This window comes from Anabrus simplex, chromosome 1, assembly GCF_040414725.1.
Source record: "Anabrus simplex isolate iqAnaSimp1 chromosome 1, ASM4041472v1, whole genome shotgun sequence".
NCBI lineage: Eukaryota > Metazoa > Arthropoda > Insecta > Orthoptera > Tettigoniidae > Anabrus > Anabrus simplex.
In genome coordinates, this window is record NC_090265.1 from 427,624,017 (window position 1) to 427,651,859 (window position 27,843).

Here is a 27,843-nt window from a genome sequence, read left to right on the forward strand (position 1 = left end):
AGTTGCCTACCCTCATCATGACCTACTGCCTCATCCCTCGCATGGAACTCAACATTCCCGAAGACCACATATATGAAGACCTCCAAGCAGCCAACGTTCCAGTTATTAACGCCTTCAGACTACAGGACGGCCAGACCGCAGCACCATCTACTCACGTTTTAGTCCAACCTGAAGGAGAAGAAGCCCAACGCTGCCTGTTCACCACTGGAGCAAACATCCACGATAAAACCTACGCAGTGGTGCCAACCCCCCCCCCCATGCATCCTGAACCAACTAAAAGCCGACCCTTATCACATTCCCATCATCCAGGTGCCCCCATCGCCCCTACCAACCTTACCCACCTTTGCAACAACAACAACAAACACAACAACAACAACAATTATTACCCTCACAATCATAACTCCGTCAACATGTACCCCCTTCCCAGATGTAGTCACCACCATCACAACTTACCATCCATCCCCACTAATGTCATCATCCTGCCTGATATCATCATCCCAGCAGACCCCAGCCACCCCACCACCACTAATTTCGCCAGACGCCGCAGTCTCACCACCAGCAAACCAACAACAGACGCCCCCACCAGCCGTCTCTAGCTGTGTACTATGTGGGATATCTCCAGAAGTTACCGAGCAAGACATAATCCAAGAACTACGGAAAACTGGAGTCAATGTACTTAGAGCCATAAGAATTCACAACACCCATGGACCTACTTTCATGATGCGCCTCCAGATACCCAGCAAAGAAGACGCCCAGCACCTCATCAATACCGGCGTACAAGTCTATGGTCACCGCCATCTAGTAGATCCCTCCCACTCCCCACCCCTACCCCCACCCAACTGCCAACCATCAAACAATTCACACTGCCACCCCCAGCCAACCCTTCCCTGTGTTCCCCCATATCCACAACAAACTCCGTTCCCTCTCCCAACTGGACCCATCACCCTACCTCTCCGAACATATGGCCTGCTTCGCCTCCTCATTCTATCTCTCTAACCTCCCATAGCTATCCCGGACCCTACTTCTCACCGACTTAGGCACATCATACTCATCATTAAGAATTGTATCACCTCATTCATCACTCTGAATTGTAAAACTCACTAAAATCTCAATAAAGCCTTATATACAAAGCACTTAGGCAAGACGCAAATCCTCTCCCATCTCCTACTTCTTCACATCCTTATCCACCTCCTTCTTCCCCCACATCTCCCCAACCCGCCCGCATTTCTTGGCCAGAGAGAGGGCGACACCCTCTAGGTGGCCCGCCCCACCCCTTCAGGGTGGGGAATGAAAGCATAGATAGGTCACTGCTCAACTCTACACATCTTATTTTTTCGCTAGCTGGGTGACGCCCACAACTCTAATTCGCACCTAGCCGGCCGCAAGAAAGCATATAGGCCTGACGCCAAAAAGGCAGTGGGCCTCCCTTATACCAGTATGTACACCTGCCTAGTCTATGATATTCATCCTTCAATTTTTGATCTCGAAATTGAAACAGAGTTACACAAATACGGCGTTTACAGTGCTAGCAGGCTCCTCACAGACGCGGAACCATCCAAAGAGGTACTCCTTCACATCTCCGAGCTTCGTAACTACCAGTACATCCTAAATAATGGAGTAACGCTCCATGGAAACCGCCATAGGACTGAATGCGCACCGCAGCATATACTAGCTCAACTAATGGACTCCTCACCAGCTCAACATGTGACAGCGCCACTGCAGGAACCGCCGAAGTATCAGATGCCGTTCTCTCTCCCCTTCACCCCAACATCTACAACTATCGCCACTACTACCACCACCACCACAACCCCCACCACCACTACCACCACCTCCACTATACAAATCTCCTCTCCCGCTCCCAGCACCGCCACGGTCACGACCCATCCACACTTACTCATGACTTCCTGCCTCCCCGTACCCCACACCCCTCAACAACCTGCCCCTACAACCGCCTGGAGAAGAAACTACTACTACTGACACAGCAAGACCACCATCACCCTCATCAATACCGGACAACACCTCCATCCATAGCTGCATTATACGCGGAGTGGAGCCCAGCATGAAACCAGAAGACATCGCCGAAGACTTATGGAGGACAGGAATTCCTGTTCAACGTGCCTTCAAGATCCGGAACGCAGATGGCCCCATCTTCTTAGTGCGTCTCCACCTTCCGAGCTATGAAGAAGTTCAGCACTTAGTTGACCACAGACTACACCTGCACGGCCGCCACCACCAAGTGGAACACTCTCGTTCCCCTCTTCAAACTATAACCCGCCCCACCTCATCCCGACGTTGTCCCTGGCTCTCACCACCACCACTAACTAGTCCACCTCCTTGCTACCACTTACCTCCCTCTGGCTACCCACCAACCACACCACCTAACTCTGAACTTCTCCATCTACTCCTTACCTCACTCATGAACTTCTCTTCATTATTCCATACCTTAGCACTGCACATTACTCCACACACCTTTCCCAGACTTTAAATATCTTATATTTTATAGCACCACTGTAATCACATCTATAAACCTAAATTCATTTAAACCCCACTCCTAGCACACATCCCCTACAATTCCCATGTACATAACCGAGATAACTCGTAATCCCTCCTCCCTAAATTCTGCACAGCGTTCTTTCCAGCTCCTTCATTCAACACTCCTCACAGTTCCCATCACATCTCTGGCCTGGGAGACAGCGTTACTGTCTAGCGGCGGGAATGAAACACATTCTAAAAAAAAAAGTTCACCTTGCAACACATCGCATCTCCGATTTTAGTGAGATCTCTCTTGCAACTGGACGTCTCTGACCTCCGACGCAACACTTCTTCATTTTTGATCGGCTGGGTGGCTCTTCATTCATCTCTACTGTCAGCTTCCCGCCGACCCAATAAAGCATATAGGCCGACTCCGCACTGGAAGTTAGTCTCCCCATCATGACCACCACAACCACCACCACTGCAACCACGACCTCAGCTTTTACCTTTCTTCCCATTCCTATCACAACTGTTACGTATTCCCACCCTTCACCTATTGCTACTTCAACGCTTCCTCAGCCAACATACCCTGATCCACCCAGTTTTCTTTACATCCCTCCCCGCTACTTCAACCACTTGCCAACCAACGCCGAAGAAAGCTCCACGACGCCACCAGCATCACAGCCACCACCTCAAGCAGATGCCGCACAACAATCGCCACAGCTACAACCAGCCCGCAACGTCATGTATAGTTGTGTCCTCCGCGGCGTGGATCCCCTCATTTCTGACCGAGACGTCATCCACGAGCTCAACCATGAAGGTATCCCTGTCCGGCGAGCCTTCCGCATCTGGAATATCTCGGGACCAGCATACTTAGTCTGTCTTCACCTGCAAACTGAAGAGGAAGTCCAACGCCTCATCACCAACGGCGCACGCCTCTATGGTCGACAACTCACCGTGGAACCTTCCCGCTCCCCTCCTAGACCCTCACACACCTCACGTCATCGACCTCAATCTGCCACCCCATATCGACATCCGCCACCAGTCAATCAACCCCTTCCTCCAACGTCCTCCTTCGCCCCATCACCTCTAACAGCTTGACCTACTCCGACTTCTCACCACCTCCCTATGCAACATCTCAGCCACGCTTCACCTCCTCCTTTCACACATCAGAACTCCAGTTTGAAACTTTACTACTCGCTAGCCCACATCTTCTCAACCAAGAAGCCCTAATTACTTCTCCACCTAATATCAAATCACATTACCCACCTTCCTCAATTCTCACACCTCCCAGTTCTCTTCACTTCTCCCGGCCCGAGCAAGAGCGTCACTCTCTGAGGGGCCCTTCGGGCGGGGAATGAAAACGTGAAAATGTACGTTCACCTGCATACACCCCAGCGTCAGTGGGTAGGGTCTGACACATCCCACTCTGATGAGTCTAGTGTCACACCTAAGACGAAACGCTGGTTAATAGAGCAAACGCCTGAAAAGCCTTACATCTGATCTGTTTTTTGACATGCTCTATTGGTGGAAAAATTTCCTCCTTGGGAACTTAGAACTTCCATTCGGAATTGCTAGGCGGGCAATAATTCCATTGTGGAGATTTATCTCCCGTATGCAGTTTTCAGACTGTGCCTCTTATATAGGGCATCTGATAAGATCACCTGCATACACCTCAGCATCAGTGGGTAGGGTTTGACACATCCCACTCTGATGAGTCTAGTGTCAGACCTAAGATGAAACGCTGGTTAATAGAGCAAATGCCTGAAAAGCCTTACATCCAATTTAGGGAATATGAGGAATTTGCTATACCAGCAGTAAAACATGAACTGTATTTTCTTTCAACTAAATCTTATGTTTTATTATTTCTTTTAGAGAAAACATTGGGTGCATAATATGGATAATAATAAACAAGGAATAGTAGTACATATAACAGTCAAGGTGCCATTTTAAGTCCATAGCATAGGAAGCCATTTTTGTTCAGTCCATGATATCCGAAAGTGTTTGCCTATGTATGTGTGCAATGCCCAGCCAAATCTACGGCACATAGAGATCTGAAATTTTTAACATACTTGGGCATAGCATTTCACCAATCACGCATAGTTGTATCAAAAAGCAATTCTTACTCCAAGAAATGAAGCTGTCAACAACAACAAGCAACTTTTACAAGAATTACCCGGTGTTCTACAAATTTGAAAATCTAGCGACACGACATGCAATACAGATAAGGCTGTCAACTGCACGAAAGAGCTTTTGAACAACTTGAAGTCACCTGGAGTACCCTCGAACATCTTAGAGCAGATGACTGTGGCACAGATTATCCTTCTCATGAATATGAATCCTGCTTCTCTGTGCAACAGAATATGACTCTCAGTCAAGAAACTGATGCTGAATGTTACTGAAGCCACCATCATAACTGGACACGCTGCAGGCGAAGTAGTATTAATTCCTCAGATTCAAATCATCCCTTCAGATATACTGTCATTTCAGACATCTGCAGTTCCCTATTTGAGTTCTGTTCTGTGCTTACAGCTGTAAAATTTGATCTTTGGAAATAGCGCTCCTCCCATGGTCAACTGTACATGGGCTGTTCAAGAGTTGGAAAGACAAACACACTATACATCTTAGCTCCAAATGGAAGAACACTTAATAATTTATCCAGATGCTCCATAAAGAAAAATTAGTTTGTTTTTTGTATAATATGATCTTTTACATTGTTTTAATATTATTTGTATCTTAAAACAACCTGGTATCTTAAGTATTGAAGGTAACAATATAATTTAAAAATTAAATAATATAATTTATGCAATTTATGTAAAAATGATATGTATTAATAAATATAATGTTTAAATAAATTACAGTGAAACCTCGGAATGCGAGTAACTTGGTCTATGAGTGTTTTGCAAGACGAGCAAACATTTTAAATAAATTGTAACTTGATAAGCGAGTGATATTGCGCAATACGAGCATCACGTGTGCCTACGTTTTTCCCCTCCCCTGTTCCCTTGTTGAATGGATGAACGAGGTCTTTGGTCCTGTAGTGAAGAAATACCTTTCAGAAAATAATCTGCCGCTCAAAGTCTTGCTGGTTATGGACAATCCTCCTGCTCATACTCCAGGCCTTGAGGCCTTGAGGATGACTTACTTGAGGAATTCAAGTTCGTTAAGGTTAAGTTCCTTCCTCCCAACACTACTCCACTATTCCAACCTATGTATCAGCAAATCATTTCAAACTTCAAGAAGCTATACACCAAAGCACTATTTCAGCGATGCTTCGAAGTGACCGAAGAAACAAGCCTTACCCTCCGAGAGTTTGGAAGAAATCATTTTCCCATCATGAACTCCCTGAAGATCATCGATAAAGCCTGGGATGGAGTCACCAAGAGAACTCTCACTTCCGCTTGGGGAAAGCTGTGGCCTGACAGTGTTCTTGGACGTGACTTTGAGGGGATTGTTGGTGACAATGACCCGTCGATAGTCGATGAAATTGTGTCCTTAGGGAAGACTATGGGGCTGGAGGTGAATGACGTGGACATTCAAGAGCTGGTGAAATAACATAGCCAGGAACTGACCACCAACGAACTGATGGACCTGCATCACGAACAACGGGAGGAGGTTATTGAGATCTCGTCCGGGGAAGAGGAGGAGGAAAAGTCAATGGAATCTCTCACTTCAACTGCGATTCGGGAAAGTGAAAAATATGGGAAACGGTGCAAAATTTTGTAGAAAAACACCACCCGAATAAGGCTATAGCAGTGCGAGTGATGAATCAGTTCAATGACAATGCAATGTCACATTTTCTTGAAATCCTCAAAAGGAGTCAAAAGTAACAGTCATTGGACAGGTTCCTCATTAAAGTTGCCAACAGATAGCAGTGATTCCGTTAGTGAAATCCATGCTACTCAGTAACTCTTCTCATGTCATCTCTCATCTCTCTCACACCAACAATGATTCTATTGTAAGGAAAAGTGCACTTTAATTTGTTTTATGTTATATTTTGTTTTAGAAATAGCATGCGAATAAATATTTTTGTGTTGTGGACCATGTGCCATGTCCACCATGTGCCGCATTTCAATTGTTTCTTATGGGAAAACTTGCTTTGATATACGAGCGCTTTGGATTACAAGCATGTTGCCGGAATGAATTATGCTCGCAATCCAAGGTTCCACTGTATTTAAAAACATCTAATGGTTGAATTAATAAACACGGGGAAAGCCGCAGGTACATGCTAGTATATATGTGCACACTGTACATACATGGCGTTTCCAAACATGTGGGAAGTAATCACAGGGTGGAATTTTAATACATCCTCCAAACAACACAAATGGTTCCTATGAACATATGCCCTACGGCCGATTGTTTACGAATTACATATTTATTTATTTATTTATTTATTTATTTATTTATTTTCATTCATTTATTTATTTTCATTCATTCATTTCTTCCAACTTCATATGGGAAGCACTGGTAATAGCCTTACCTGGCACATCCCATGTTGAGTAGCTATTGCTGTGTAGTTGTACCAGCAGAAATACTGCATTCTAGTGCAAGAAGTCCTCAAAATGTCCACCATGTGCCGGAATGCATACCTGATCACACCACCTCATTGATTGTTGGATACATTCAAACACTTGAGGTGAGGTACTGCAATGTCCATAATAGCATGCCTGACTCCAAATTTAATCCTAAATACGAACTAACCCCCATTCCAGCTAATAATTAAAATAGGAGTAGCTTGTGAATGATCGACCACAATGCATATGTTCATAGAGACCTTTTGTACTGTTTTGGAGTCCACGATCCACCCCCTGATTTCTTTCCAACATATTTGATAACACCCTGCATATGCAAGTTTTTCTTCCATCAGGAAGACACTCCCTTTTTATTAACTATAACAATTAACTCATTTAAGGAAATAAAATTATTCTACAGTGTTAATGAATATTTCTCCAGTTCTGTTGTGATGTTCATCTTGACAACTAGCATCTATATTTTTTTTACCATATTTACTTGGATACCTAACAGAAGATGTATGACTTAATTTGTCACATTTCTTCCTTTCCATTACAGATGCCTAAAAAAATTAATATCTGAATATAAACCTTTATTTCTCATATTTTGTAAAAATATAGTGATTTTACTTTCCCTGCGATGTAATGTAGGCTATAGTGTTTTAACTGACATCATGTTTGAGGAAATTAACTACAGCATCACAATTGAAAATGTTGAATATACTATCTGAAAGGTGGAATGAGGGGAGGATAAAATACTGTACACCTATGTAGCAGGGACTTAAGGAATTACATAGAAGAATGATAAATGTTAATTTCCCATAGATACGTAATGACAAAAGCCTTTATACCTGGTATCACTGTGATCAGGACTGATCACCATGATGTGATTGCAATTTGCTTGGGGCTGGACTATTGTGGTGTTGAAACGCTTTGAGTGAGACACGACCTACAGGCAGAACAACATATATCCAGCTTTCTCCCTTCACCTTCACATATTATTGAGTTCATACCTCAAGTGGCTCATAATAATATAAGCACATTCATTCAAAAAAATGACATTCTATCCAATTTATCAAAGAAACTCACAGAAGTAATGAAATGAATGAAAATTTTAAAACCATGGCAAGCTAATAGAATTCTGAGTACACAACAAAACAAGGAACATTTTAAGGAGAGCAAGTAATTATAGTCACCAGTTCACTTATTTTATTTTTGTAAAATCATTTACCTGTTCTCTCAGTATCAGAAATCAATATTGATCCACTGGGACACTACAATACAATTCCAGAATAAAATCTTCTTCTACTTTGTTTGACATAGGAGCAACTAGTCTACTAATTCCATACTGTAGAAGCTGAAAGTATTTCAACTGATTGAACAGAGATGTAAATTGAAATATTAATGCACCAAGGTTTTTCCTTAGTCTTATTCTACTTGATTATGAAAATGTATCTATATTACACATGTAGTCAAGTCTCCTTCAGATTTCTAAACTGAGCTTTTAAATGTTGCTTTTTCACTACTTCTGTTTTTAGCACATTTAAGAAAAGGCTAGGAAAACAACAGATAGGGAATCTGCCACCTGGGCGACTGCCCTAAATGCAGATCAGTATTGATTGATTGAACACATTGAAGAATCATGCCTGCACTGAAAGTGGATTTAAAAACATAAATTCTACTTTAAAATATTAAAAAAAAATGGAAAATCCAGGAGATTTCCTCAGAGGAGAAGACAGTATGGGAAAAAAGATTGATTGATTGATTGATTGATTGATTGATTGATTGATTTATTTATTTATTTATTTATTTATTTATTTATTTATTTATTTATTTATTTATTTATTTATTTATCTATATATATATAAAGTAACTTGTCCTGACTGACTGACTGACTGATTCATCATCGCCGAGCCAAAACTACTTGACATAAAGAAATGAAATTTTGAGGATACATTCATAATAAGATGTAGGTGCTCGCTAAGGGAGGATTTTTGGATATTCTGTCTCTAAGGGGGTGAAAAAGGGGGTGAAATTTTAAAATGAGTGTATCTATATCTCAACACTTTAAAGGTTTACAGATGTAAAAATTGGTATTTAGAATCTCCTTTAAAAATAAGGAAACACGTATTTTTCTGTTTTCGGAAAATTCCAATGGTAGGGGTGAAAAAGGGTGAAATAGTGGTTGAATGCCTTTAATGAGGATACCGGTACTTATATCTCAGAAACTGAACATATTACAGACCTGAAAATTGGTACTTTTGATCTCTTTTAAAAATAAAGAAACACGTATTTTTTTGTTTTTGGAAAATCCAATTAATGGGAGGGTGAAAAGGGGGTGAATTTTTAAAATGAGTGAATCTATATCTCCAAACTTTTAAAGTTTGCAGATGTAAAAATTGGTATTTAGAATCTCCATTAAAAATAAAGAAACACGTATCTTTTTGTTTTCGGAAAATCGCAATAGGCAGAGTGAATAGGGGTTGAAAAAGGGTTGAATGCCTTTAATGAGGCTACTTATCTCTCAGAAACTGAAGATATTACAGACCTGAAAATCGGTGTTTGGGATCTCCTTTAATAATAAAGAAACACGTATTTTTTGTTTCTGGAAAATCCAATTAAGGGAGGGGGTGAAAAGGGGGTAATATTTTAAAATGAGTGTATCTATATCTCAAAAATTTTAAAGGTTATAGATGTGAAAATTGGTATTTAGAATCTCTTTTAATATTAAAGGTACACTTATATTTTGTTTTCGGAGAATCCTAATAAGAAGGGAAGAAAAGGTTGAAGAAGGGGTCGTATGCTTTTCATGAGTCTACTTATATTTCAGAACCTGAAGATATTACAGACTTGAAAATTGGTATTTGGGATCTACTTTAAAAGTAAAGAAACACGTATTTTTTCGTTTTTGGAAAATCCAAATATTGGGGGTGAAAAGGGGCGGTGAATTTTTTAAAATGAGTGTGTCTACATCTTAAAACTTTAAAATTTACAGATGTAAAATTTGGTAGTTAGAATCTCCTCTAAAAATAAAGGAACACGTATTTTTTTTGTTTCCTGTGAATCGCAATAGGAGGGGTGTAAAAGGGGGAAAAATGGGTTGAATGCCTTTAACGAGAATACATATATCTCAGAAACGAAAGATATTACAGAACTGAAAATTTGTATATGGGATCTCTTTTAAAAGTAAAGAAACACGTATTTTTAGTTTTTGGAAAATCCAATTAATGGCGGTTAAACAGGAGTGACATATTGGGGTGAATTTTTTGAAAGACTATATCTACAGAATATCTTGGAATCGTAAAATATTACAGACGTAAAAAGTGGGTGTTTGGAATCTCCTGTAAATGTAAAGAAACATAGGTGATTTGTTTTTGGAAACTATACTTAAGGGGAACTCAAAAGAGGTGAAATTTTGAAATGAGATTTTTTACAGTATATCTAAAAAACTTAACATGTTACAGAAGTGAAAAATGGTATTTTTTATCTCTATTAAACATAAAGAAACGTGTATTTTTTGTTTTCGGAAATATCACCTGGGTGGAAGGGGGGGGGGTAAAAGTGACTGAAACTGGTGTTGAATTCTTTTAATTAGGCTACTGATATATCAAAAATGCAGATTTTACAGACGTGAAATTTGATATTTTCAATCTGCTTTAAAAGTAAAAATACACGTATTCTCTAAAAATCCATTTAAGCGGGGGGGGGGGGGTTGAAAGAATTGAAAAATTAATTGGCTTAATTGTATGAGAATACATACATCTAATAAAAACTAAAGTTATTACAGATGTGAAAATTCGTATTTGGATCTCCTTTAAAAACAAAGAAAAACGCGTTTTGGGCGGGAAACTATCTTGGAGGGCGGGAGTGTAAAGGAGTTGAATTCCTTTCATGAGGACACATAAATCAAAAACTAAAGAAGTTAGAGTCGTGATAATTGGTATTTATAAGATCCTTTACTATTAAAGAAACAAGTATTTTTTTCGGGAAAGTTCACTTAGCGGGGGGGGGGGGGGGGGGGAGTAGTGTGAAATGAAGTGAAAAAAGTAAATTACTTTTATGGGGATACTTATATCTCAAAACTGAAGGTAATAGACGTGAACATTGGTGTTTGGAATCTCCCTTAAACATAAAGAAACAAGCCTTCTTTTAATTTTTTGGGGGGGGCGGGTGGCGGTAAATAAACTTAACGGCGGTAGGGTGTAGAAGGAAGTGAGACCAATTGATTTTACTGTTATTAATGTACTTATAAGGATCCTCCGTTGTTCAGGCGGCACCGCTCCCTCCTCTCAAAGCTGGGTTCCGTGGTTCAAATCCCGGTCACTCCATGTGAAATTCGTGCTGGACAAAATGGAGGCGGGATAGGTTTTTCTCCGGATACTCCGGTTTTCCCTGTCATCAGCCATTCCAGCAACATATAATAATAATAATAATAATAATAATAATAATAATAATAATAATAATAATGATGTTCCGGACCGTCGTCAAATGTGCGGACCGCGCTGGCAACGGCTCCTGGACGGGTAATGACTAAGAATGCAGTCCGGCCGCGGGTTCAGTGCCGCCAAATCACCCAATATGACACCACGCCGGATCTCCTGAAGGATTTTATCCATATTAAAAATGATTAACGGAAAAGATGGCAAAGATTTACGGACCCAACTGACCAGGAGGAATACCTGAGCCTAGCCCGGGAAGTACGAAATCGATTGTTGGAAAGGAATATTGAAAAATGGGAGGAAGCGTGCTGTAAAATAATAGAAAACGAGTCAGATTGCGAATTTCGGCAGATTATATATCTAAAACAATAAGCATTCAATTATAAATTTCAGTATAATACCGTAGCGAAGCACGGGTATCCTGCTAGTTTATTATATGGCTTTTAGTGCCAGGAGTGTCCGAGGACATATTCATCTGGATCCTTGGCTGAATAGTCAGTGAAGTGGCCTTCTGTTCACAGGGCCACAGGTTTGGCTCCAAGCCGGGCTGGGAATTTTAACTACATTTGGTTAATTTGTCTACCTCGAGGGCTGGGTATTTGTTTTAGTCTTAATGCACATTTTCATTTACATTCAACACATTATACTACAAACCACTACAGAAACACACAATAATAAATATATGCTTCCTCATATGGTTAGCTCTAAGAAAGGCATCCAGCCATAAAACTAAGCTAAATCCATACATAGTGCCAACTGGTAATTGAGAAAATGAAGGAAAAAAGAGTGTTCAAGGACATGGTTGGCTTGCCTGGTGTTGGTCTTCTTACTTGACGCCTATGGGCGACCAGCATATAAGGTAGAGAGAGGGTGAAAACCAGTGTTGGCATATATCCTGTTCCTGTCAAGTAACAGAAAGTGGTCTGTTAAAGGCTTAACATCCCCATCTGATGGATGAATCACCATCATCAGTGTCATAAGTCCTCATTCCATATAAACGCTGTAGAGAGGTTTATAACTGAATCCAGTCTTTTGGCATGCAAACTAGTGATTAGAAATTGTGTTCCACCTCCTCTTCTACCCTGCTAGCCAACATTATCATGGTGAAATATTCTTTGACTAAAGTGACTCAAACTGGTTAACCATGGTACCAGACCATACAGACTTGATGCTGTAATGATCATGGCCATCAGGCAGGCTAGAAAAGCTATTGTAAAGCTAGGAACAAAAAGAAAATATTGTTCCTGTCCTTTTGATTATAAGGCTAACTCTTACACTTACTTCAACAAGGCTTCAAGAGCTTGGATTCCAGATGTAGTATGAATTACTTAAGGGCAATGGTAAGTGTTTATTATAATTAATTGAAATGTTCATTAAATTAGATTAACTGTATGATACATTCACCACTTTTCATAAAATTCAAGCAGATGATGTTTATGTCTCACCAATTTTTTAAGAGAAAAATTATCCATAGTTGTTTAATGATTTAAAATATTTTAGTAGATCATCTTCAACTTTATAAAACTTACCACTATCTTTTACAAGTATTCTTTTATTATCTTGTTGAAGAGTGTTCTTTTGTTACTGCCAATATTATGCATTACACTCTGAAATTGAAAAGTTGTGCCTAACTACTGTATCTGATAACTTCACAAAATTTTTGATCTAACCTAGTGCCTTGTTTCTTTAATTTAATAAATGAAGTTCCACCAGTTAACAACATTAAAAATTCAGGCATAATACTGAAATGTGTTAGAGAGATACACTGTAAATGGCAGGGATGCATTGCAAATTGTTTTATACCTGTTGCAGAATGGTGTGTACAGAATAAAATGAGGAATAAGTGGTGTTCTCAGACAAATTTAAAATTCAAAGTAACCCTTTATAAATAGATTAATCAAAATTAAGGGCTTAAGACAAACTAGTTCTAATCCAATAGCATAAAGGTATGAATACTGTAGAGTACTGCTGCAGCCTTCAGAAGTCCAATTTACTAATGCAGAAAAACTAGACAGCTACTTCTTTATGGATAAGGCAAATAAAATGCAGCAAGAGCAGTTATATTTTATACAAAGAGATACCTGGACAGACAGTGTCCATCACATGTGACAATTCATGCAATCTGCAGGAAAATGTCAGTAGAAGGGCACTGGAATGCAGTAAAGAGAAGAAAGACAAAACCAGCAACCAGGGAAGAGAATGTAATATCCTCCAGGGAAATATTGTGTGAAGCCAAAATAAGTCAGAGCAGTGGCACTTGTTTACTGTAGTGATAACAATTTCTTCTCTGATTTTTATATATTTTGAATTCTCTTCTTGTCTTTTTTAACCGATGTTCTTAAAAATTTCATTTCTACTGCTTGGATCTTACTATCTTATCTCTTATTAGTTACCAGCATTTCTAGTCCATATGTTACAACTGGTATGAAATACTGTTTATATGATGTTAATTTCGTTCTCTTGGGTACTTTGTCATCCCATAAAAGCTCTCTGACTTGATGATAAAATGTTGTACTTTTACCTAGTCAGTTATTAATTTCAATGTTGATTTCATTACCGGTACTTCCATTTATAATGCTACCCAGATATGTAAACTGTTCTACATTCTCTAACCGTTCTCCGTCTATGTTCACTTGGCTTCTCTTTTTCTCTTTTCCACAGTGCATGACTACAGTTTTCTTTTTTACTAATTTCCATTCCAAACTCCTTCAGATTTTCATTCCAAATGTCCAGTCTCCTTTGTACTTCCTTTTTCCCTTACCCTAAATCACCACATCATCTGCAAATACTAAAAACTCTTTTCTTTCATCCTTATTAAGTTCAATGTGCTGAGATAAATTATTTCTTATTATGCTGATCGTTTCTAAAACTGGTCTGTTTGAATACATATCTCTTGTATCAAAGCTGTGGGTGGTATTATCTTTAGTTAGTTTAATCTTCTTTGTTCTGTTGCAAAAATCAATGGTATTAGATAAATTAGCCTCACTATTGAACTAAAAAAGGTTTTTTTAGAAATTTGCATATACATTGTGCTGTTTTGTATGTCAGGCTATTTTAAAAATTTACTACTGGTCTAATTGGTATATATCCTTTATGAATTTTTGGTAGTGCCCTTAATGAGGGTAGCCCTGGGTTCATGTCAGTCAAGCAGTTGATGTCTCCAGAATCCATTAAGAAGTTTTTTTCCAGTGAAAATTTTTTGAAGTTTCTATTGCATTTGTTAGTATGGTCCTTCTTTAGTAATTATTGGTTGAAACAATTGTTTTGTTGATGTAATCTTGTTTGTCCATTAAAACTGTGGTGTTACCCTTGTCCACTTTAGTTGCTATAATGTTTTTCTCTTTTTGAATTATTTTTTTATTAAGCTGTTGTATGTTAATCTCTGTGTTATTAAAATTTGCATTTTTATGTTCTATTATTTTAGAGTATTTTTTCATGCCTTGTATCTTACTGCTTCTTGTTCATCTGATGAAATATTTGCTATGGTTATTTCGGTTTCATCTATCAATTTTACTATCTCTTTCTTAGTAATACCTTTATTGGTATATTGCCAATTATGTTTTAAACCCTTTTCTAAAGTACTAATTTCATCTCTGTTGAGACTAATGTTAGTTACATTTTTAATAGGTGGGAAAATGTATGTTCTGTATTGTTACAATCATTTAACAAACTAGAGTGATTATTATTCTCACTAATTAGAATTTGAAATTTTTGTCTAATGTTTCCAGTTTTTTCTTTAGGATAATGAATATCGATTGTTCTGTATTGTTTTGGACCAAGTCCCATTCTTAAGTAGAAATTTCTTTAGTTAATTTCATTTGTAATTAAAGAATAATGTTTAACCTTGCCTTTTTGAAATGTAGAAATTTGATTTCATTCCTGGGCCACATCTTGTTTACTTTATATTGAATTTTTGTTTCATAGTTATGTAATCCACCATTTTCCTGGAAATGTTTGTGTGTTAAATTATGTGTTAAACATTTTTAAGAAAAACCAGGTCCTTAGGAAAGCTGGATATTTTGATTTTGGTGTTCTTCGATTGATCTTTTGGCCTGGCTGGCATACTCAGAATTAATAAATTTGACCATTTTTGGGCCTATATGTTTTAGTGAAAACAATAAATATTGACAGGGTAGAACAATCAAGAACCTGTTGTGTTACTTGAATTCTTGAGGAGGATGATAATTGTGTTTGTCCTCCACTGATTTGGGATTGCCTCTGTTTCCAAAATTCCATTCTAGATGTTGGTTATTATGGGTATCAATTGGTCTGCCTCCAGTTTAATAAGTTCACTATAGCAGCAAATAATCTGTCTCTAAAGGAGCCAACAGCTTTGTGTGGAGGAGCTCCTGTAGATGGGTGTTGGTTCCCCAGGGAGGAAATGTCATTGAAACCCAGCAGGCAATACCTCTTCTCCAGGTTAGGGGAGGCTGCAAAAGGCGTATCTTCTCCAGGTTAGGAGCAGCCTTATTAAAACTCTGGCAAATAGGTATAAAATGCCTTTGATTTTGGTGACCTCTACTATGATAACAGTCTACATGAAGCGTCAAATTAACAAATAATAATAATAATAATAATAATAATAATAATAATAATAATAATAATAATAATAATAATAATCATAATAATAATAATAATAATAATAATAATAATAATAATAATAATAATAATAATAATAATAATAATAATAATAATAATAATAATAATAATAATAATAATAATAATAATAATAATAATAATAATAATAATAATAATAATAATAATAATAATAATAATAATAATAATAATAATAATAATAATAATAATAATAATAATAATAATAATAATAATAATAATAATAATAATAATAATAATAATAATAATAATAATGTGAACTCACATTTAAAGACATGAAAATTTGAAACATTGACAGATTTTCTAAGAGTTAAAAACATTTTGATAACAACACTTCAAGAAACAAGATATAGTGATGTAAATCACTTTGACTCAGATGAATTCAGGATATTTAACAGAAAACCAGAAAAAAGAATTATGAAGAAAGTACCTCAATTTGGAACAGGTTTTATTGTAAACAAGAATTAACTAGATTCTATAATAGAGCTTAAATCTCCTAATGAAAGACTTTCCATGCTAACCTTTAAATCAATGAATAAAGTGGTTGGCCGTGTGGTTAGAGTCATGCAGCTGTGGGCTTGCATCTGGGAGATAATGGGTTCGAATTCCACTGTCGGCAGCCCTGAAGATGGTTTTCTGTGGTTTTCCATTTTCATACCAGGCAAATGCTGGGGCTGCACCTTAATTAAGGCCACGGCCACTTCCTTCCCACTCCTAGGCCTTCCCTATCCCATCGTTACCATAAGATCTATCTGTGTCGGTGCGACGTTAAGCAAAAAGGAAAAAGAAGAAGAAATACACTACTTGATATTTTAAAGGAATTTGGACTTGATAATAAAACAATTGAAATAATTAAAGCAACATTAACAAACACAAAATCCAAAGTAAAATTTTTGGGAGAACTCTCAAAACCATTTGAAATAAGATCAGGTGTATGATAGGGAGATGGTTTGTCACCTCTACTCTTCAATTGTGCATTAGAGAAGGTAGTTCGAGAATGGAGGAAAGCCATCAATACTAAAGGTGTTCAACTAGGAAGAAATCCAAATAAAATCATTATAGATTGTTTAGCATTCGCAGATGACATGGCGTTAATTACAGACTCATTAGATAATGCTCAGGAACAAATATGAGAATTACAGAAACAAGCAGCCACAATAGGATTGCAAATACCATTTGAAAAAGCAAAGTTCATGACAAACATCATTAATGCCCCTCAAAATATCACAATTAACAATAACATAATATCTCGGACAGATTGCTTTAAATACCTAGGAGATTGGATAACAAACAACACAAAAGAAAAGGTAGCTATAGATATATATACTGTAGGATGTTTCATATGACAAAAAATATATACAATAAGAAATCTCTATCCTGGAACTTGAAATTACAACATTATCAAACAGTGGCCCAGCCAGAAATTTTATATGCAATGAAATTCTTAAACTTACAAGAATTGGAAATCTTAAATAATGAGAAAAAGTTGAAAGAAGAAATTTGAAAAAGATACTGGGACCTATAAGAAACAACAAACAGTTGTTTGGACACATTTATAGAATGAATAACAATAGAATAACTAAACAAACCTTCAAATTATTGAACAGTTACAAATCCAAGCCAATGTGGTTCATTGAAATTGAAAAGGATATGAAAAACGCTGGAATTAAAATAGATACAATAGAAAACAGAACATGTTTCAGAGAAGTAATATGAAAGGCAGGATTTCAGGAGAGAAAGAAATTAACAACCGAAAGAAAATGGACTCAAGAGGAAAAGGAACAACATTCTCAGAAAATGAAGGAAGTTCGGAAACGAAGGAAGTTAAATGCAAAGAAAAGTAACCAAAGTTGATTTATTGTACCCTCAAAAGGGTTATTCTACGACGAAAGAATAATAATAATAATAATAATAATAATAATAATAATAATAATAATAATAATAATAATAATAATAATAATAATAATGTTTTATGTCCCACTAACTACTTTTTTGATGGTTTTCAGATAAGCTGATGTGCCAGAATTTTCTCCTGCAGAAGTTCTTTTAAGCTCCCGTAAATCTATCAACATGAGGCTGACATATTTAAGCACCTTCAAATATCACCTCACTGAGCCAGGATCGAACCTGCCAAGTTGGGGTTGGAAGGCCAGCACCTCAACCGTCTGAGGCACTCAGCCTGGCAAAGTGTCAAATTGCATCAGAACAAAGATCTAAGGAGTACAGAAGCAACGTGCATCTCTTGTGTCTGCAGGAAGGTAAGACAAGTGGATGAGGTCGATGATCCACAGCCCAACCCAGGAGCTCCTTGAATAAGGGTGGCTCCCAACAGAAGACTTCACTCCCAATCTACCAGTACTGGTCAATTTGCTGGTTACAAATTACCAAGTAGAAACTATACATAGAGAGTAATCCAAAAAGGATGTAATGAGTGAGATTTATCAGCTAGCTACGGGATGGAGTAGATCATACAGCCAATGACTTAATGCTGATTATTGGGCAGTGGCAAATAACCCAACTGTCTAAAGGCACCAACGGCTTTAAGCATTGAAAGTGTTAGACAGTAAATTCTGAGTTTGTTTTCACATCCAGAATTTGAAATAAAAACACTTTATCTCTGCACCTTCTTTGATCTATTTAAAGAATGCAGGAAATCGAATCCGGGGCCTCCGGGTGAGAGGCAGGCATGCTACCCCTATACGACAGGGCCGGCTATGGATCTTGAATAAGTTTGCATTAAATATTGCCTTAATTAAGGTACAGCCCTGATATTTGCCTGGTGTGAAAATAGAAAACCACGGAAAACCACCTTCACGGCTGCCGACAATGGGGCTCGAACCCACTATCTCCCAAATGCAAGTTCACATCTGCATGACCCTAACTGTATGGCCAGGAACAGCTTTTCAAACAATGGATGTCAATAGGAAAAATATTTAGGTATGCTAATTAGCTGTTTAGATGCTATTTCTTTTAAACAAGATGTAAACTTACTGTAGTTTTATAGCATGGTAACTTGTTATATTGATAAAATGTTTCACAGTCACTAAGAAAATGTACTTGTATAGTACCGGTACTCAAAAAGGGGTAAAGAAAAAGAATGCCACCCAATGCAAAGTTATCTAGGACTAAAAATTCACATTTTGAAATACGTTCCCCGATGTAGAATGTGTTCAATATGCTCTCCAGAATATAATTATTAACTTCCATTCAAATTTTACCTGTGAGTTTCTTCAATAATGTTTCACATCTCATGCATTATCACAAATAAATTAGATGTAAACAAATAATATTAAGGATATAATGCATTTATTATTTAATATGCAATACTGTAAACATCTGACAGCCAGCATGTATTAAAACAGATGGCATGCTACAAATCACTTCTCATATTTTGATCATTAGATGCAAGTGCTAAATTATCAATAAAACAAAAATGATTATCAACTGAAACATATAGGAACAAATTATATTTTGTATAATTAATTACAGGTACAAGTTTTAATGAAAATGATGTGTGCAAAAACTTAGTCAGCAATGGCAAGGGAAAAACGTCACACAATTCACTGATATTAAAATCCTTTAATGTAAAGAAATCTTGAATGAAGAAATAGGACAATGAAACAAGCTCTTGCACCAAAATGAAATTTCAGCAACATACAGATTAAAATAATATGTTAATGAACATTTGTGTATCTCATAGTTTCATATCCTTCATTAATATGTTTCTTAAATGACAAGCCTATTTGTATTGACAGGCATGAAAAGTCCAACCCAGTTAGGAGTTTGCAATTTCTTGCAGTGTTATCTAAATGTACTGGTGCTGAAAGTGGTGATTGGGCATCCTACCAGTATCCTGCTAGCTGAAATGTTGTTCTCAATTAACTACACTTGAAAAGAATATGGACAATGAATCTATGAACAGAAAAATTCTAATAGTACATAGTGTCAGAGGTCTTAATTTTACATCCTATTAAATGCTTGTTTGTGTATAATTGTCCTTTATAAATGACTGTTACTGTTATAAAACCTATTATCCGCACACTTTATCTTGGTGCATTTGTGTACGGCGGTGAGGAGTAAGGAGGGAGCTGTCCCGGTATCGATAGTGCTGCCTGGTGCTGCCAACTGAATTAAAATGATATCTGAATTGAATCGAGAATATGATCGATCGATATGAAATTTCTAAACCGTTATCATCTTAAGCCAACAACTATGTCACATACACATTATATAACATTATAAAACATTTCTCGATGCGAATCTTGTTCCTAGCATGAATTCTATACTTTGGCTTTGTTGTGTAAACAACAACTTTAATAGTACGTAAAGTGTACGCCAGATGTCGCACAACGATGCTTAAGCGATTCATAGTTTGTGTTTCAAAGGTTGCCAGTACGAATCTCAAACATCGCCGAGGTCGACCAATTCAGCACTAGGGTATAAATGCACCAAGATAAAGTGTGCGGATAATATTTACAATCAGTCTTTACTTATTGACTTCATGAGGTAGGATTTCATCAGATTTTTTGCCTCCAAGAAGAAAGAACCCAGAAATCTCTATGTTGTTTATCATAGTAAAAAATTTGTGGCTCTCTTATGATGAAATATAAAGAGAACCTGAACAAAAGCCAAAATATAAATAATAGAGCATTGTATAAAATGAATGGCTGATATCCTTTCTCTAGCACTCCTACCTGATTACCTGATTATGAAGTAAAATGAAGCTTTAAAATTTGTGTGCACCCTCTTTTCCCCCTATTCTTTTTCTTTCAAGTAATATCCTTCAGCAAATCTACGAGGAGTTATGGGTAAGACAAATAGACAACTATTGCATAACAAAGTTAAAAAATTATACTTTTAATAGTTATTTGTTTTAACATAATAATAATAATAATAATAATAATAATAATAATAATAATAATAATAATAATAATAATAATAATAATAATAATAATAATAATAATAACAGCAAAAACAACAATTGTATGGTCTTAGTTACCATGTGTACACATTTTACTTCAATGACATTATCTAGCCTACCTGTACATCAGTTTTGATGTTCTGTCTTACTCTACCACTGGACCTCTCTTGTAGGCATTTTACTTTGATGACAACGAGGCTACCTGCACGTCAGTTTTGATGTTCTATCTTACTCTACCACCAGACCTCTCTTGGGTGATCAATGGCCATATTTTGAATTAATTTTGCCAAATAATCCTAAATGTGTCACCAGAGCGCTTTTACATACCGACATTGTACAACATGGAGGTCGAATGGATCTTTTTCCACCCTTCAAAACTCTGACTACCTCTACCGGGTTTGAACCCGTAATACGGGGATCTCAAGACCGGCACAGTACCACTGAATTATAGAGCGAATGTTTAAAAAAAAATCTTTGGAGAGAAAACGAAGGAAATGGCTAGTGTCAAGAATTCATTTGAGAAATTTGCAATGCAGCATGATACTATGCAATGCATATACACTGCCAAGGAAACCATCCAAAATAAGTAAGATAATTGCCAAATAAGACCAAACACATGTAATATGGGATGTAAAAATATACCCTTCTACAAAATTGTAGCTGCTGGATGCAGAAAAGGAGAGCTATGATAGCCAGAAAAAGGTTGCAATACAGTTAGCACTGTACTTAATGTAAGATGATAAAATGACTGTCAGGGAACTGGGTTGAGTATTTCTCACTATAGAGCCAAAGGTGGCTGATTTGATCTCAACTCAGTTGAGTGGTATTTGAAGGGGCTCAAATATGTAGGCAATTTACAAGCTCATAAAAGAAATCTGGTTAAGTAGTTAGTGGGATGTAAAACCAAAAGCCTTGTACTGATTGAAAGAAAGTGGGAAAGTAACAGATACAATTGTCTGTTAGTAGTGGAAGCAAGAGTTCAGATTGGTATCAGCATTAGACAACAGTCAATAAGCAGAAAAGTCATAGACAACACTACTAATGAGAAAATACACTGCTAGTGGCAACATGAATTCCTTTGTTTTATCATAAACTAAAAACCTACCTCAACTTAGCACAGTTGCAATTATGAATTTATGCTGATAGGTCATATAAGATTTCCCTGTAGATGACATTAGTTGTTATCATCCTGATGTACTTATATAGCTCAAGACATGTTTTTCAAGGCCCTTCCAGCTGCCTACCTGTTAGCTTGCTCCTTTCTTCTCATGTGACATTGAAACCATTCCTGTGCTTCCACAAAAACAACAATAACTCCTAAACCATTCATAACAGTTATATGAGAGTTGATTCATAAGTCATGGCAACTATTCTTTAATTCTCAAAAATGTCTGGCTCCATAGCTAAAGGAATGATCGTTGTTCTCCTATTTCATGCAGCTGTCTTGGCTTTCCTTCTTACAATCAGCAGCTAACCTGTTTGTATGTAGGGATAATTTTACATCTGCACCAGATAGAATAGATCCAATTCAGTAGTTTGATTCTTCATTTCAGAATATCAGATTCCTGCATTGCTTCATAATTTATTTTCTAGAAAGTACAGTACTAGGGACTCAAAAAGAAGATTATCATCAAACACGTTTTTCATGTGGACATAGTTCTATGAAATGTGTTTGACTTCTATGAATGAGTACAGTTTCAAATCCTACAAAATAATATTTGCTTTGAAATCCAAAATTTCATGTAAATGTTCAAAAATGATTTCTGTTTTCAAGAGAATTACTGCTTTATGGAACTACAAGAGAGTGGCAGAATTTGTTCTACAGTCTGTCTCACCATGTTTGGGAGTCAAAGAAAGCAATTGCAAGCACGTGTATTCTGAAATACTACCTGTTCCAAAACATTTCTCTTACTTTCATTAGACTGTTTCACCTAAGCAAATCGTTTTCATTTTGTATGTGGAGAACAATAAGCTGTTTATCTTGCTGAGGAAGATTTCAATCCACTCGATAATCCCCTAAGAAATCCATCTTTACTAGATTTTATAGTTTCATCTTTCCAAATTTTCATAGTAGTGTGCCCTGCAATTACCCATGTTTCGTCAAGGAAATAAATAGATCTACCCTGTTCATGAAATTTCTTCATCTGATGTAAATACTTTCTTCTCCACAACACTATTTCATTCTTTTCAATAAGCACCCACTGGTGATTTTGAAACACGTAAGTGAAGTTCATAATTTTCAAAAGACTGTGAAGAGTTGCTCGAGAAAATGTAGGCAATGTATCGTCACTATTAAATGAAGCTAATATTTTATTAAGAGTTGCTCTTTCATTTCTTATAAAGAAGTTGTGAATTTTTTTACGGATGTCTTTTCTAAAACTGTCATATTTTTCATTTAGCTTTGTCACTTCACATGTTTTCTCAGGAGTAACCAGTTTCCTATCAACCTTAAGTTCATTCCTAGCACAGTAAATGCTCTCCTTAGAAATGGCTGTTATATCGGCCACTGCACGTGTTACTTTGTCCAGAGTACTTCCAGGATTTTCTTATTGAAATTTGGAAAACACATTTAACACATGTCTCCTTGCCAATCGTTAGTCATTTTTCTTTTTTTTAAAATATATAATCACACACTGGTCTGGTTCACAAATGGTTTACAATTGTGGCACTTTCTCACACACACAGACAGACACACATATATACTGCACGGATACGTGGATGTTTTCACTTCCAACTAATTAAAAATTATAAATGATAAATATTGTGTATTACGGTATATATATATATATATATATATATATATTTTTTTTTTACAATAAACTTAGAACAAGCAAACAGAAAACTTGACACATGGTTTGGTTCAGCAAACACTGAGCTACTGGGCTCAAAGAACAATGTCTGCGAAACGGATTGCTGTGGGAAGAATAAGGAGTACTCAAATTATATTACTAATAATGATCAGAACCTTCATATGTTAGGCTTGTTACATTTCTTCCAAACTATGTAAGTTGAGCAAATTAATTTTTGTGCAGATGTTTATATAGGAAGCGCATTCTAAAACCAAACCTCGCACAAACTGCATACTCCGACTCTCAAACATGGTGAGATAGACTGTAATATCCAGTTATTAGCCAGTAGCTTACATTTGACAGTATGTGAACCTGCTTAGTGATACTTGATAAGAACATCACTTGTGTATTCAGCAGTTAAACAATGCTGACATGCTGGTTAACCAAGATTTCACCTTCTATATGCTCCCACCCTCCTTTCATTGCACAAAGCACCAAACATCTAAGTAAAGCCATCTTCAGTTCAAGATAATGACTCTGAATGTTACCACTGATGCTTTCACGGCCCGTACTTATAGACATGATACTGTATAGGCTTTTGGGCTTATGCCGTGTCAAGAAAATAAAGTGAAATTCTTTACGTTTTGCAGAGAACTGTGCTCTGCATCATCAGAAGGAAATCTCGACTGTCCACGAGAAAGGCTTCTTGAACAATCCACTTTCACCCGTAGTGGCTAATTTCTTTATGGAGCATTTTGAGGAGGAGGCTATTGCTTCGGCGCCCGTCAAACCTATGATATGGTGGAGGTATGTTGATGATGCATTTGTGGTCTGAACAGAAAGTCCTAAGAAACTTCATCTATTTCTAAACTACATAAATCATCAACATCCTTCAATTAAATTCACTATGAAGATGGAGTCGGACGGATGCCTTCCTTTCTTGGATATTCTAGTAAGAAAGAAACCAGACGGCTCCTTAGGACATACCATCTATTGTAAGCCTACCCACACAAATCGGTATTGTCATGCAGATTCTCACCACCATCCAGCACAAAAACAAGGCATTCTCATGACACTCGCCAAGAGGGCGAGACGAATTTGTGAGCCATCAAATATCCAGGTGGAGATGGACACGCTCAAAGTCATGTTCAAGGGTAATGGTTACAGTGATTTGCAGATTCATAGAGCCCTGCATCCCAGAGAAATGACCAAGCTAAGTTCACAGAAGGAAGAAGTGAAGGGAAATGTCTACTTGCATTACATTCACAACACCACAGATCGAATTGCCAAGGTCCTCTGCAAACACAATATAAAAACCGTGTTTGGCACCGCCACTAAAATGGCTCACAGTCTGAGTAAAACCAAGGACAAATTGTCCCACTTTTACATCCTGGGGTATACGAAATTCCTTGTACTTGTGGTAAGGTATACATCGGCCAAACATGCCGGTCCATTGGTACCTGTATCAAGGAACATGAACGTAATATTCGTCTCAACCAGCCAGACAAATTGGCAATAGCTGAGCATGTTCTATTGCCGGGTCATGATGCCATGTTCCAAGATGCTCGATCTCTTACCCACACTAGACACTACAGGTCCAGGATTATACAGGAAGCTGTAGAAATACATAGAAATCCTAACAATTTCAACAGGGACACTGGCTATCAAGTAATACCTGGTTGCCAGCCATTAAGGATTTATGTAGGTAGTTCCCTTCCCTGTCCCTTCACTATTGTTATTTCATCTAGGTGTTTTCCAAATTCGTACGTTCCTCACCGCCAGATGTTTCATTCCAGGCTTGTGTCAATGTCATACACCTGTCAATGTCATATGTTACGTACACATGTTATGTGACAATCTTAGACTGATTCTGATGTTGTGGTCAGCTTCCGCTTTGAACGCTAGCACTGTGTCGCGTCCAGGGAGCCATCTGGTGACGAATGAACATACCATTTCTACTTCTATTATAATGTCTAAATTTTAAAAGTTCATTGTTTAAGAAGCCTTTCTCGTGGACAGTCGAGAGTTTCTTCTGATGACGCAGAGCACAGTTCTCTGCGAAACGTAAAGAATTTCACCTTATTTTCTTGACACGGCATAAGCCCAAAAGTATCATGTCTACAATGACTTTGAATGTTAAATGTAAGTTCCAGGTTGTGATAAAATACCATAAGATTTTCAGTAAGCAATGCTACAGATAAAATCTTATGAGCATTAACTTACAAAAGTTGATTAAAATAGTCAACTGGCTAATGAATCAGGGGATGAAGTTATACACTAGTGCTTTGTCAATGCCAACACAATTTCAGTGTTTTTGTACAGTCTCAAATAAAAATTAAAGTTGAATGAGAATTTTGAAACAAAACACACAGGAAAGAGTGAAATAACTTATTAATGAATGTGATACTTAATCACTAGCATACCTATACATCTTCAAAGCTGTAAGATGATTATTTTATACAAGAAATTAGAGGGGTTGAAAACTTTAGAACCAGTATCGAAGATATGCAAGAATAAGAAGAAAACAGTGAGGAACTATTAATCAATCAAAACAACAGTGGCAAGAACAAAATCAGTTTTGATCCTTCAGTAGTTTTACAGGTCTAAAGGAACAAGTAATAGAGTTGACAATGACTTTTATTGTGTTTTTATTTCAGTAAGAAAATAATAAAATATAAGTATTTCTTGACATTGTCATGTGCATTGGCAAGTGAAAGCAAGCAAGCAAACAGATTGTAGGTGCCAGTGACCATGCACTTATAATCATTAGCTCTTCCTTGGAAAACAACCATAGCTATGGTGAGTCATTATCATTTTTACTTGTACACTGTATACCATGTCCTTTTAATCTCAATGACAGCTGATTAATGTTCTTAACATCGTAACTTGAATTTGTATGTATGTAAAATATGATGAGATCAGTTAACAAACATCAAATTATGAAATGGTGAAACAATAATTTTTTTAGACTTATGTCATGTATTACCAAAATACTTTCTCAAAAGAAATGCTTGAGAAGCGTAGGTACCGTATCGATACCAGTAATAATAACTGTTGTGTGTCCTTCGCCTGGGAGCTCTGCAACCCGCTCTCGCATGGACTATTCTCAACGCTACGAGGTGTGGGCAGCAGCGAGCTGACATAATTGTGTGTGACGTCAGCCAGTGTGTATAAATTGGGGCGACGTCTTCACCGCTACAGGCATTCAGCTGTGTCCAGCGATCAGACTACACCGTATGTCAGACACGGAGGCACCCTCTTAAAAACATGTACTGAACAGGTGGACTAATTCTGGTCGGGAGGCTTCAACCTCAGGACATCTTCGCCTCAAGATACCCGCCTCCCGTATAACTGATATACTTCTACCTAGGATTCTGTTAACACAAACTTTGTTCCAAGTTCCCTTTAATTTCTCAAACTTCAGATAGCCATCTGCTATCGCAATCATTCATCCTGTGGACATCCTATCTCATCAAGATAGATATCATTGTACATATAAAGTTCAGACTGTATAAATGTATATATTTCTTTCGACAACAGTCAACTAGCTTATGTGGTTATCTAGCATGTACAGTATTCCAAGCAGTAAGTCTAAATTCATTTCATTTTTGTACATACTGTATGAAAGACTGCTAAATAATAAACTTTTATGTTGTGTTTTTGTATATCATGATTCTTGTATTCAACAATAACTAATTGCGAGTTCTTGATATGTTGATTGAAAATATATTAAGGACAAAATTAAATATGCAAAACTCCACAATATGAAACAATTACTGAAGGCTGTGAGCTGAATAAAAGCAATATTACAGATGAAGAACATCATTAAAAGAACGATATTGAAATAATAAACTGTAATAATACAGATTACAGAGTAGAAATGTGTCTGAGATTGTCAGACATATATTTACACATTTTCCTTTTTTCCCTGCTCTTAATACGTATCATTCAGTAAGATACAAATATTCCGTTATAATATCTGATCTTCTCAACCAAACTCAAAACTTTTAAAGGTCTTAGCCTTACAGGTGCATGATTAAATGACAAGTGATTTGTGCTTTGTGTGATGCATATTATGCCGGTTAAGCTGTTGCAAT

General features: G+C 37.2%; 1 protein-coding gene across 1 annotated transcript in view; it reads right to left on the reverse strand.

The window, feature by feature from the left end:
- LOC136866925 (diacylglycerol lipase-alpha) overlaps window positions 1–27,843 on the reverse strand; it is a 245,167-nt gene that overhangs the window by 25,239 nt on the left and 192,085 nt on the right. Inside the window, exon 13 of the mRNA XM_067144016.2 lies at window positions 7,835–7,932. Coding sequence (XP_067000117.1) covers window positions 7,835–7,932 — 98 coding nt within the window. The remainder of the gene's footprint in view (window positions 1–7,834; window positions 7,933–27,843) is intronic.